The following is a 13,027-nucleotide window of genomic DNA, read 5'->3' as shown; positions in this document are numbered from 1 at the left end:
CCTGCAGCTCCTCTGCAGGTACAATGCTGTTGCTTCTCTGGAGCCCCAGGCTGAGCAGCCCCAACTCTCCCAGCCTGGCTTCAGAGCAGAGGTTCTCCAGGCCTGAGCATCTTGGTGGCCTCCTCTGGACCTGCTCCATCAGGTCCATGCCTGTGTTGTGTTGGGGCTCCCTCCCTTCCTGGCTGTGTGGGTGCTGCTGGGCAGCAGGGAGGGTGTGTAACCTTTGTCCTCCTTCTCCTTTCAGAACTCCCCCCTGTACCAGTACCTGCAGGACCTGGGGCACACAGACTTTGAAGCATGCTCCTCCGTGTCGCAGAGGGCAGAGCTGTGTGCGGCAGCAGAGAGCCAGAAGGAGAGAGCTGTGCCTGCTGCCCACAGAGTGAGTCCTGTCCTCTTCCTGCACCTTGATCCTCTCAAGGGACAGCCACACCTCTTCACCAGCAGGCAAAATCAGAGGGCAAAGCCAGAATCTCTTACTGTGCTTCACAAGCAATAGGACAGTGTTGTGGGCAGGAGCTGCTGAAGGTGCAGCAGCAGTGGAGGGAGATCTGTGAGGGCTGTGGGTCTGCCAGGCTTTGTTCTTTGTGCTTGGGGAGAGTGGCTGGGAGCTGCCTGGTGGCACAGGACCTGGGGCTTGGTGACAGTGGCTGGAGATGAGCCAGTGTGGGCCCAGGTGGCTAAGGTGGCCACCAGCATCCTGGGCTGGAGCAGCAGTGCTGTGGCCAGCAGGAGCAGAGGTTGTCCTCCTGTACTGGGGGCACTGGTGGGGCTGCACCTGGGGCCCTGGGTTCAGTTCTGGGCCCCTTCTCCCAGGAAGGTCATGAAGGTGGTGCAGTGTGTCCAGGGGGTAGCAATGAAGCTGGTGAAGGGTCTGGAGGACTTGAGGAGAGACTGAGGGGTCTGGAGGGCCTGGAGACAAGGAGGCTGAGGGGAGATCTCACTCTCTACAGCACACTGAGAGGAAGTTGGAGCCAGGTGGGGGCTGAGATCTCTTGTCCTGAGTGATGTGACACAAGGACTCAGCCTCCAGTTGCCCCAGGGGAGGTTTGGTTTGGCCATGAGGAACAATTTCTGCCCCCTGAGGGTCGTGCAGGCCTGGCCCAAGCTGCCTTGGGCAGTGGTGGAGTCCCCATCCAAAGCCATGGGGATGTGGTGCTGAGGGTCATGGTCTGGTGGTGGCCTGGCAGAGCTGGGCTAAGGGCTGCACTCAGTGGTCCCAAAGGTCTTTGCCAACTGAAGCAATTCCATGGAGAAGCCTAAACATCAGAACAAAACCAACAGGAGAAAAGCTCACAACAAACCCCCAACAGCAATTCTTAGTTGTCCATCCTTGGTGCTCAGGTGCCAGGGGTGGCCTGGGTGGTGCTCTGCAGTGCTGAGAAGAGCACTCCAGAGGCACTGGCAGTGTGCCCTGCCCTGTGTGCTGCTGGAAGGAGTTTCAGCACCAGGAACACTCCCAGAGGGAATGCAGGCTGGGAGCCACTGTTCCAAGGAGCTGGGTAGTGCCATGTGTTCCTGCCACCTGCCTGGTGACAGCCCAGGCCAGGGAGGGGGCTGTCTTCCTTTGTTTCCAGGCCCTGGCCTGCCTCTGCAGGGTTCTCTAAGCTCACATTTGTATTTTTAAGCTGGAAAGTAACCCCAAATCTTCCCTGCCCAGCACACAGCCTTGGCTGGAGTCCTTGAGCCATGCCACAGGCTGCTGTAGGCAGCTGGCAGCAGTTTAGAACTATCCCTCCTGGTGAAGCCCCAGAGCCTTGTGAGGGCCAGGCAGCTGAGCATGGCAGGCTCCCTGCATGCAGCAAGGGGAGAGTCTCTCTGTGCTCTGCTTGCAGAGTTTGAAGCCAGCAGAGGGGATTCTGCCCCTTGGCCCTGCTCTGCTCAGACCTCACCTCCAATCCTGCCTGGGCAGAGCCCAGAGGAGGCCACAAAGGTGATCCAAGGGCTGGAGCAGCTCTGCCCTGAGCACAGGCTGAGGGAGCTGGGGCTGTGCAGCCTGCAGAGGAGAAGGCTCCAGGGGCACCTCAGAGCTGCTGCCAGCACCTGAAGGGATCCTGCAGGAAGGCTGCAGAGAGACTTTTGCTGAGGGGGTCTGGAGCCAGGCCCAGGGGGAATGGTTTGGAGCTGAGGCAGAGCAGGGCTAGAGTGGAGCTGAGGCAGAAGTTGTTCAGCAAGGACCTTTGTTTAGTTCCCAGTGCCCACACACCATAGTTAGGAAGTTTTGGGTTTATTTTGCACCACTTCAGAAGACTTTTGGAGGCTGTTCTGATTTGTGAGCACTGCTCCCCTTCCAGTTTCTGTCAGTGTCCCTGAGCAACATCAGAGTGCAATCATTGGGATTATTCCACAGTCTGCAGCATTGTGGCTTGCTGGGAGAGCTCCTCCTGATGAGCCACAGGGATGGCTCATCATCCCTGTGTTGGGAAGAGCTGTCACTGTCAAACCTGTGCTGCTGCTTTGCCTCTCCACTGACCTGCAAACACTTCCCCTGGGTGTAGCTGTGCAGTTCTAACTGTACAGAGGTGAGGCACCCATGAAGAGAAACTGGAGTTAGGCTCCTGCAGAGCAGCAGAGTAGGACAGTGAAAACCAGGTGAAGCACAAGGGCTTCGGGATGACAGATGGTCTGTGAGCCTCTGAGGCTGTGGTTCCATGCACAGGTAGCTTCTGGGGGGTTCCTCTTCTTGCAGTCACTCCTCCCTGTCTCTGTTCACCACTCCTCCAGAGCAATGTCAGCAAGGAGAGGCTGCTCCTCTCCTGGTCCTTCACTGCAGTCCCTGTTGGCCATTTCACTTCACTGCTGGCTTTTGATCCTTAAGGAAAGAGGAACTCTTTTGCAGGTGAGCTGTAGTCTGCTGAGACCCAGCTAGTTGTAGTTGCTTTGAGCAGTGCAGCTCAGTCCCTGCTGCCCCAGCTAGGTGGGGTTGCTGAAAGCCTTCTCTCAGGGTCTGTCCAGGCAGAGGGGCAGGAAGCAGATGTGGCCTCGGTGTGCTCTGGTGCTGGGCCAGGCACAGTGAGCAAAGCTTCCTTACAGGTGCTCTGCTCTGAGCTGAAAGAAAAGCAGATGCAGAGAGCCCTGAGCTGCCTGCTGCTGTTTGCTTGGCTCTGGCTGGGTTTTTAACTGGGTGATTTCTGTCCCCTGCAGCAAGGCATCCTGTCAAAACTAGCTGAGCTCCTCAGGAGCTGCTTTCCTTTTCCACACTGCAAGAGAAATGAGGACATCCTTCACCGCCTGGTGAGTGATCACTTTGGGGTCATTCATTCCCTTTCCTAATCCCCAGATCCTCCTCTGTTCCCCATCCTCTGAGCACCATCTCTGGGCTGTTGGGTTGGGTTTGGCTCCCAGTTTTGCTTAGTCTTCAGATAATGTTGGTCCTGGTTTGCAGTGTTGCTGTGCCAGGCAAACTGGGCACACAAACCCAGGCACAGTATCATCAGCCAGGCTGAAGATTCAGTTTCTCCCTCCCCAGCTCTCCAGCCTGTCCAGGTCTGGCTGAATGGCAGCACAGGATGACACAGGATGAGTCAGAGGAGGGCAGAGTTTCCTCCTCACCATAGTCCTGAAACAAATGTTTCCCATTAGCAGCAGAGTGCAAGTTATCTGAAGTGATAGCAGTGTGAGAGAGCTGGGGCTGTGCAGCCTGGAGGAGAGGAGGCTCCAGGGAGACTGCCAGAGCAGCCTGCCAGTCCCTGAAGGGCTCCAGGAGAGCTGGGGAGGGACTTGTGACAAGGGCTGGGAGTGACAGGACAAAGGACAATGGATTGAAGCTTGAGGAGGGCAGAATGAGACTGGAGATGAGGAAGAAATTCTTTAGAGTGAGGCTGGGGGGACTCTGGCACAGGCTGCCCGGGGGGACTCTGGCACAGGCTGCCCGGGGAGGCTGTGGCTGTCCCTCTCTGGAGGTGCCCAAGGCCAGGCTGGATGAGGCCCTGAGCAGCCTGGGCCAGTGGGAGGTGTCCCTGCCCTTGGCAGGGGGCTGGAGCTGGCTGATCTGGAAGGTGCCTGCCAGCCCACCCACTGTGTGTGACTCTGCCTCTCCCCAAGCCGTGTCCATCGGTGTCCTCCATCCTGCCCTGACTTCCACAGCCTTAGCTGTGTGAGGCGCAGCAGCTGCCGTGCCAGCCCTCGGCGTCACCTGTGGCTGCCTGGCTCAGCCAGGGCCGGTGTGTGCCCCAGGAGAGCAGGGAGGGGAGGTGCTGGTGCTCAGCAGCTGTGTGTGGTGTGCCTGAAGCGCTGCTGCAGGCTGGGGGCCGTGCCTGGGGCTCTCCTGGCCGCTGGCTCTGCTCACCGGCGGCCGCTCGTCCGCTGTGCTTCTCTCCGGCCAGGACCTGGGCTTCCGGGCGGACACGCTCCGGACCATCCTGCACCAGGAGGTGCTGCTGCAGGAGGATGTGGAGCTGATGGAGTTCCTTGACCCCAGCATCCTGGCTGCAGGGCAGTGTAAGCACCAGGACAGCAGGCAGCTGCCGACGCTCCGCTCCCTAGCAGCTCCCAGCCTTTGGTACTGTACAGAGCGTGTCTGCGGCGCCCGCGCCCCCTCTCCTGGAGGGGAGGTGCTGCACATCACATAACCTCTTCCTCCCTCAGGCCTCGGGGGGCTGTGCTCCAGCGGCCCTCAAATGATTCATGCCAGCCTGGGCTTTCACTCAGGTGCTTGCTGGCAGGAGTGGGGTTCAGCCTGAGGCAGCTGCCTGAGCAGGAGTGGACCCTGCTGGGGGCTGAAAGGAGGAACTCGCCTGGCTGATGAGCTGCTCATCTCCAGAGCTATGACTTGGATTGATCCATCAGCTTCCAGAGCTATCCAGTGGTGATATTGGTTGATTGATTGATTGATCCATCAGCTTCCAGAGCTATCCAGTGGTGATATTGGTTGATTGATTGATCTATCACTCTCCAGAGCTATCCAGTGGTGATTTTGGTTGATCCATCACTCTCCAGAGCTATCCAGTGGTGATTTTGATTGATCCATCAGTCTCCAAAGCTATGCAGTGGTGATTTTGGTCAATGAGATGTGATGGTGAAGACTGAACCCAGAAGTGTTTTCTTTGCTGCAGTCTCCACACAAGATGTTGGGGGGGGGACGGAGTTAATTCTCAGGTGTAGCCCTGTGAGACCCCCCCCTGGAGCACTGTGTCAGTTCTGGGGCCCCCAGCATAAGAAGGAGATGAAACTGCTGGGGTGGGTCCAGAGGAGGCCATGAGGATTATGAGAGAGGGCTGGGAACCTGCCCTGTGGGGCCAGGCTGGGAGAGCTGGGGCTGCTGAGGCTGGAGAAGAGAGGGCTCCAGGCAGACCTTAGAGCTGCATTTCAGTACCTGCAGGGGGCTACAGGAAGGCAGGGGAGGGACTTGTTCCACTTGCAGAGCTGCTTGCTCTATGGCCACAGAACTGTGCAGGGAAATAGAACCCCAGAGATGATTTCTTAATTTGGAAATGGGAAAACATGCCTTGTGAAGAGTTCCAAACCCAGCACAGGATGCAGAGCTGTCAGAGGTGAGGAGAGTCAGCAGTTTCCTTCCAAAAACAAACAAGAGGAGATCTGAGCAAGTGAAGGCTCTGTGCCCCTGGAGGCCCTTTCCCAGCCAGCTCTGTGCAGGCTGTCATCACTGTACCAGCCTGAGCCTGTGATCCCCAGGGTGAGCCACACACAGGCACACAGCCTGCTTCCTGCTCTGGGCTGAGTGCTCCTGCTGGAGGTGACAACTTTATGGAGTGTTTAAACTGCCCTTAAGAAACAGCTGAGCTGAGGTTGCCACTGCCTCACTGCTGGGTTTTGAAAAGCCACCAGATCATCCAAAGCGATGACTCAAGGCCTGATAGGAATGTGCCTGAGACTAGTGGTGTGCTTGGTGTGCAAGTGAGATGAGTCAGGGCCTGGCAGAAGCGGAGCTGGCGTTGCTGGAGGCTGTTGTCACCACCAGCCACGAGCCCTTCCCTGCTCTTGAACCTGGCAGTACAGAGGCTCTGCCTCCTGCCCTCCCTGCCTCAGTGCTCAGCAGGCAGGCCTTTGCTTTTGCTCTTCCCTTCCCTGGTTTGTGCTGAAAGTCAAATGTGTGAGGGAAACTGACCTTTCAGCATGGGCCTTGGTCTTCTGCTAGTGCCATAAAAGAGCTGAGCACAGAGTGCCAGCTGGGAAGGGACCCCAAGGGTCATCTGCTCCAACCTTGCTAGGTGCTGGTGGAGTTGGAGCCACCCTTTGTGTCCTGGTCCATGGATCTCCCTGAGCCTCCTCTCTCCAGGCTGAACAACCCTGGCTCTCTCAGCCTTCTGGTGATAGGATGAGAGGGGATGGGTTGAAGCTGGAAGAGAGGAGATTTAGACTGGAGATTGGGAAGCAGTTGGATGTTAGGAACAAGTTCTGTGGCATGAGGGTGCTGAGACTCTGCAACAGGTCACCCAGGGAGGCTGTGGCTGCCCCCTCCCTGGAGGGGTTCGAGGCCAGGCTGGATGAGGCCTTGAGCAGCCTGGGCTGGTGGGAGGTGTCCCTGCCCATGGCAGGGGGTTGGGGCTGGGTGATCTGGGAGGTCCCTTCCAAGCTAAACCATTCAGAGGCAGTGACTCTGTGGTTTCCCCAGGTGCCTGAGGGGAGCAGCCTGTGGCTGATGCTGTGTCTCTCTTGCAGGGATGTCTCGCTGCTCCTTGCCTTCCTAAGTGCTGTGTTTGTGCTGCCTTCGTGCTGGAAGGAGCCCTGGGGGCTGCCCTGGGGGCTGCTGCTGCTGGGCTACGCAGCCTTGCGCCTGTGGGGCACGTGGAGGACAGCCCGGCTGCAGCGGTCGCTGCGCAGGCACTGCGTCCAGCTGGAGGAGACGGTGGCCAGCAGCAGAGCCTTCACCAACCTGGTGAGGAAGGCCCTGAGGCTCATCCAGGAGACCGAGGTCATCTCCAGAGGATTCACCCTGTGAGTCTGTGTTTCACTCTGCTCGTGCCCAGGGCCAGCCAGGGCAGGTGGCCTCCCAGCTCTCTGCCCTAACAAGGCAGACAAGCTGCAGCTGGGAACTGCAGCGCCTCAGTGCCAAACCCCTGGGTGCCAAACCCCTGGGTGCCAAACCCCTGGGTGCCACAGCAGAGCTGAGGCTCCCAGCCCCCTAGACCTTTGAAACCTCCTTCTCTGCTAGCAGTCAGTTACCTCAGGAAATGGATTTGGTACCAGGTCACTGGTTTGGGGACTCAGAGCAGCACTGTGTGCTTGAGGACTTTGTGTGTCTCATGTGACCACATCTGAGTAAATCAAGCGAGGTGCAGGTGCTGAGGTTCCAGACAAGGTGGCTTGAGAACCATTCTGCTTGTATTTAGCAAGGGCCAGTCAGGAGAGCCCAGCAGTGGACAAAGGCCACCAGAGGGCATTTCCCACCCCCAAGCTTACTCTTCTCTTCTTGCATGCAGTTGGTGAGATGTTGATTCTGCAGTCACTGACTGCTGCCTTTGCCTCTGGGCCAGTTAAGGGATGCCAGTTAAGGGTCTTACCTCTCCCAGCCTTTGGCTAATCTGTGCTGACTTGCTGTGGGAAAGGCCATCAGGACATGTCCAGTGGATGCCAGCCAGCCTGCTTCTGTGCACTGCCAAGTGTGCTTTGCCCTTAGAGCCTCTGGGTGAACACGTGCCAGTCTGGGTGCAGGTGCAGGGAGGTGGGGAACGCCAGCAGCTCCACTCCAACTGGCTTCTCTCTAAAGACAACAACAACCCAAGCAGCTGTGTCCCTGCCAGCCCCTGCTGCTCCCAGGCACATGTTCTCACATGCAACCTTGAAACTGTAGACTTAACATTTTGAGTTCATTCTCCAGCCTGAGCCACCTTGGGTTTGCTTCATTGAAGCAATGTTTCCTTCTGCCTTTGGAATGCAGCAGCATGTCCTCAGCCTGCCCAGCTGTGTTGTGGGTTGGATTTTGCTGAAGAAGCACCCAGTGAGGCTAGAGGCAGCCTTATCTTTGCAGAGAGGCTCTGAAGAGTTGTTGCTGTCAGGGCTTGTCCACATTCCAGCTGGGGCCAAACGTTTGGAGTGTTCCCTAAGCCTACCCAAACGAACTCGTGGTCAGTGTCTGCATCACTGCATGTCTCAGATAAGGGATGGACAAAGCCCAGGCTGGACTGGAAGCTGGTGCTTGATCTGACAGCCTCTGCACTGAAAGCTCTGGCAGGCTGTTCAAAAGCCTCTGCAGCGTGGCTGGGGTGGGAGCAGCGTGGCTGTGCCAGCGTGCCCCTGGCAGCCCCTGGCCAGAGCTCTGCAGGGTTTGCTTTGCTTTAGCCTGGAGGACCTTCCAGCTCATGGGATCATGCAGTTGGTGGTGGTTGGAAGGGAGCTCTGGAGAGCCCCCAGGCCAACCCCCTGCTAACACAGGGTCACCTGGATCAGGTTGCACAGGGATGTGTCCAGGCAAGTTGGAAAGTCTCCAGAGCAGGAGACTCCACACCCCCTCTGGGCAGCCTGCTCCAGGGCCCTGCCAGCCTCATCCTGTCCCTGCAGGCCTTTGCACACAGTCCCTCTGCAGCCTTCCTGGAGCTCCTTTCAGGTACTGCAAGGCTGCTGTTGGGTCTCTCTGGAGCCTTCTCTTCTCCAGGCTGCACAGCCCCAGCTCCATCAGCTGCTCCTCAGAAGGCTTCTTCCCCAGCCCCTTCCCCAGCTCTGTTGCCTTTCTCTGCACTTAACCTTCTTTCCCTTCCTGCTCTTTGTGGCTGAGAGAGAAAGCTGGCAGCATTCTGTAAGCCCAATTAAAATGCACAGAAGATAAATGGCCATTAGGAAGTTGGGGCAATGGCATGCCTGGCACACAGACCTGTTTGCCACTTATGCTAATGGCAGATTCCTGGCATATGGAACTGTCTGACAAGAGGCCTGAAGCCTCTCTGCCCAGAAGCAGAGCAAATGGCTTGGCTGGGCACTGGCAGCACATGCTGGGGCTTTGTTGTGTGGAGGAGCTGGGGGTGCTCACATCACTGGAGCACAACCCAGGTCTCCTTTCTCTGCTTCATGGTAGAAGAGTTTTGTTCCCTTTCTGTGGCTCTGCCCACTGAGGTGCAGTTTATCCACAAACACTTCCAGTTGTTACCTTCAGGAGCTAGGGAAAGGGCAGAGGTTGGCATGCAGAACATCCCATACTGTGGTGCTCCCTAGGGAAACCTGTGGCAGGACTGGCAGTGGAAATTCATGTTCAGAAATGGATCAGCACACTTGGGTTTGATTTTATTAGGTCTTTAAAGTCCTTTATGAGAGGTTGCTTAAAGCACTTCAATATAGAATCCTAGAATCACAGAGGGGCTCAGGCTGGAAGGGAGCTCAGAGCTCTTCTGCTCCAGCCTCCCCTCCATGCCCAGGGACACCTCCCAGCTAGGCTCAGCTGCTCAGGGCCTCATCCAGCCTGGCCCTCAACACCCCCAGGCAGGAGGCAGCCACAGCCTCCCTGGGCAGCCTGTGCCAGAGGCTCAGCAGCCTCCTGCTGAACAACTTCTGCCTCAGCTCCACTCTAACCCTGCTCTGCCTCAGCTCCAAACCATTCCCCCTGGGCCTGGCTCCAGACCCCCTCAGCAAAAGTCTCTCTGCAGCCTTCCTGCAGGATCCCTTCAGGTGCTGGCAGCAGCTCTGAGGTGCCCCTGGAGCCTTCTCCTCTGCAGGCTGCACAGCCCCAGCTCCCTCAGCCTGTGCTCAGGGCAGAGCTGCTCCAGCCCTGGGAGCATCTTTGTGGCCTCCTCTGAGCTCTCTCCAGCAGCTCTGTGTCCTTCTCCTGCTGGGGACCCCAGAGCTGGAGGCAGGGTTGGAGGTGAGGTCTGAGCAGAGCCCAGGGGCAGAATCCCCTCTGCTGCCCTGCTGCCCACCCTGCTCTGGCTGCAGCCCAGCACACAGCTGCCTGAGGGCTGCAGGAGGCACTGCTGGCTCCTGGGTGGCTGCTCAGCACCCAGCACCCCCAAGGCTCTTTCTCCAGGGCTGCTCTCACCCCACTCTGCCCCCAGCCTGGCTTGGTGCCTGGGGTTGTCCCAGCCCAGCTGCAGGCCCTTGCACATCACTCACATAGTCTCCTGTGGGACACAGATATTTCCATATGCTCTCTCAGCTGACAACTTCCACAAGCTGCAGCCTTTGGCATCAATCCCCTGGTGCTCATCACATTAAACATCCTGACTTGGGTCCAGCCTTGCTCTCTGGGTGGGCTGCTTTGCTTCTGGCATTTGGCAGTGAAGGCCTTAAGCTGTTTCCCCTCCCAGTCACCATGCAGCCTGGCCCAGCTAGGCACAAGCAGCAGGAGTGACATCAGGGTCAGGTCTGCTGCCTTACTCAGCTCATCAGTCAGAGGGGCTGCAGGAAGTTACCAGGCCTGCAGCCCTCCCCCCTCCTGCCCTTCCCCTCTGCACATGGTGTCACCTCCCTGGAGGTGTTCAAGGCCGACCTGGGAGGACCTTCAGCAGCCTGCTCTAGTGGAAGGCATCCCTGCCCATGGCTGAGGGGGGCAGGAGCTGGCTTCAGGCTTGTGGGATGGGCTGGGTGGAAGGGACCCCCCCTGAGCCATGGGCAAGGGAGGCCTGGGTAGGAGATCAGGAAAGGGCCTGGGCATGGAGGTCTTCTCCAGCCAGCAACTCCATGGTGTTGGAAAAGCTTGTAGGAAACAGATGCCCCTGGCTTGGGTGGGGGCAGAAGCAGGCTGCTGGGGCCTGCCCGCGCCCCGGCGGTGCCGAGCGGCCGCAGAAGCGCTGTGCTGTTGTGTGGACACGCTGTAGGCCATCTGTACAGTTGTATCACATTTTACTTTTCAAGTTTGCTTGACAGGGTCAGTGCTGCTTGCCCATTCACTAAAGCTGGCCAGCACCCCAGCCAGCAGCTGCCGGGCCTGCGCAGGGCTGTGTACCGAGCGGTCGCGGCCAACCTCCGCGCCGCCAGGCTGGCCACGCTCTACATGCTGAAGGCATATCCTTTGTCTGCGCCCCCAGCCCTGCTCCCCTGCCCCTCACTCAGACTCCAGCCCACCGAGGCCATCCTCTCCCACCCCCTGCAGGCAGCAGGGCCAGCTCAGAGCAGGCTGCCCAGGGACACAGCCAGGCTGAGCTCGAGTGTCTGCAGGGCTGGAGCCTCAGCCGCCTCGCTGGGCAGCCTGTGCCAGTGTCTCCCCAGCCTCCCTGTGCACAGCTTCCCCCTGATGTCCAACCAGAATGTGCCCTGCTGCAGTCTCAGAGTGGAGCAGTGAGAGCCCCCAGGGCACTGGCACCGTCCCATGTCTGCTCTGTGACACAGGCTGCTCTGAAGCTGCACAGGGGGCTCCTCTCTCCCCTGCTAACTCCATGACTTCTGGTTTAAGCTGGGCTTGGACTTGGGGATCTTGGTATGTCCCTCCCTTGGAAGTGCTCAGGTCCCTGCTCAGGTGTGGTGGCTGTGGTTCACAGGTGGGTGCATGGCTTTGCCAGTGGCTCAGGTCCCATCCTTCTAAGAGCCTTTGAAACTTGTGCTGCGAGCAGGGGTGCCAAGCCCCCAGGTGGGTTGGGGTGGGATGTTTGTGCTCTCACACAGCTTGCCAGCACTGAGCCAGGCAGCAGGGGGTTCCCTCTCGTGTGTTTCATGCCAAAGTGCTCTGTTAGCAGCCTTGACTCCAGCTGCACCTACCCTCTGAACTCGGAGAGCGACAATGTGAGCAGCTACATCTGTGTGGTGCCTTTCAAGGAGCTGGGCCTGGGGCTGAGTGAAGAGCAGGTGTCTGAGGAGGAGGCACACAACCTGACCGATGGCTTCAGCCTGCCTGCACTCAAGGTGAGCACTCCTAGGGGACACAGGCAGCTGCTGGGAATCTCTCACCCCAGGAAGCCCTGGGGCTGGCCCAGCCTGGCCTGTAGGAACATTTGTTCCACTGACTTGCAGATTTTTAAGCCTTGTTAGCAGTTTCCAGGACCTGAGGTACAGAAGGGATCTGTACACCGCTGATGCCAGAGGTGCTACTGGCAAAGTGTACTGGTGCCAGGCATGGGGGTGGCAGAGCTCACTGCTCTCCAGGAGCCCATCCCTGTGAGGCCTGGGCACAGGAGAAGCCTTGAAGGAAACAGGATCTTTACTCCCATTTCTCCTTTCACTTTAGTTTTGGCCTTTTTTCACCTGCTGCTGAGTATTTCTGCTCCTCTGCCTGTGTTTGCCAGGCAGGAGTCTGTGCAGTCCAGTGTGGTGAGAACCAGTGAGGGCCACAGAGATGCTCCCAGGGCTGGAGCAGCTCTGCCCTGAGCACAGGCTGAGGGAGCTGGGGCTGTGCAGCCTGCAGAGGAGAAGGCTCCAGGGGCACCTCAGAGCTGCTGCCAGCACCTGAAGGGATCCTGCAGGAAGGCTGCAGAGAGACTTTTGCTGAGGGGGTCTGGAGCCAGGCCCAGGGGGAATGGTTTGGAGCTGAGGCAGAGCAGGGTTAGAGTGGAGCTGAGGCAGAAGTTGTTCAGCAGGAGGCTGCTGAGCCTCTGGCACAGGCTGCCCAGGGAGGCTGTGGCTGCCTCCTGCCTGGGGGTGTTGAGGGCCAGGCTGGATGAGGCCCTGAGCAGCTGAGCCTAGCTGAGAGGTGTCCCTGGAGGGGAGGTTGGAGGAGCTAAGCTCTGAGGTCCTTTCCAGCCTGAGCCACTCTGTGATCTTTGAACACCATTGAAGTGCACAGCATGGCAGCCATGGAGTGGCCTTTTACCAGCTTTGGAGCCCAGGTGCTGGCTTTGCCCTCTGCAGGGCTCAGTGCTTGCAGTTGGGAGGAAGAGCTGGTTTCAGTGCAAGCCTTCTGCTCTTCAGGGCTTCTCTGCTGAGCCTCTTCCCTTTAAGCACTTTTTATGGCAAATTCCATTCTTCTGTGCTTCTGTGGAGCTGGCTCCTGGTGTACTTTATTCACTTAATTCCTAGCCCTTGATTTCTTTTGTTCTGATAGTAAATGTTCCCAGGAATAGTGGTTGCCAAGTTTTGATGTAAGCAAGAGGCTGCATCAGATGCAAGCTTCTGGAATGGTTCCTCACTGCAACTCTGCAACCAGTCAGAGCTCAACCAACCTTGCCAAGCAAGTCACAGAATGGCAGGGGTAGGAAAGGACCTCCAGACATCA

General features: G+C 58.0%; 1 protein-coding gene across 2 annotated transcripts in view; it reads left to right on the top strand.

The window, feature by feature from the left end:
- Positions 1–13,027, top strand: part of VEZT (vezatin, adherens junctions transmembrane protein) — a 33,134-nt gene that overhangs the window by 9,642 nt on the left and 10,465 nt on the right. The window contains exons 2-7 of one of the 2 annotated variants that reach the window (XM_054167931.1): positions 245–379; positions 3,142–3,231; positions 4,323–4,498; positions 6,619–6,894; positions 10,750–10,887; positions 11,574–11,721. In XM_054167931.1, coding sequence (XP_054023906.1) covers positions 245–379; positions 3,142–3,231; positions 4,323–4,498; positions 6,619–6,894; positions 10,750–10,887; positions 11,574–11,721 — 963 coding nt within the window. Of the gene's footprint in view, positions 1–244; positions 380–3,141; positions 3,232–4,322; positions 4,499–6,618; positions 6,895–10,737; positions 10,888–11,573; positions 11,722–13,027 lie in introns of both variants that reach the window. The other variant, XM_054167930.1, reaches the window with a different exon arrangement.

Source organism: Dryobates pubescens, chromosome 15 (genome assembly GCF_014839835.1).
Source record: "Dryobates pubescens isolate bDryPub1 chromosome 15, bDryPub1.pri, whole genome shotgun sequence".
In the NCBI taxonomy this organism is placed as follows: domain Eukaryota; kingdom Metazoa; phylum Chordata; class Aves; order Piciformes; family Picidae; genus Dryobates; species Dryobates pubescens.
This window is presented reverse-complemented; position numbering and strand designations above follow the sequence as displayed.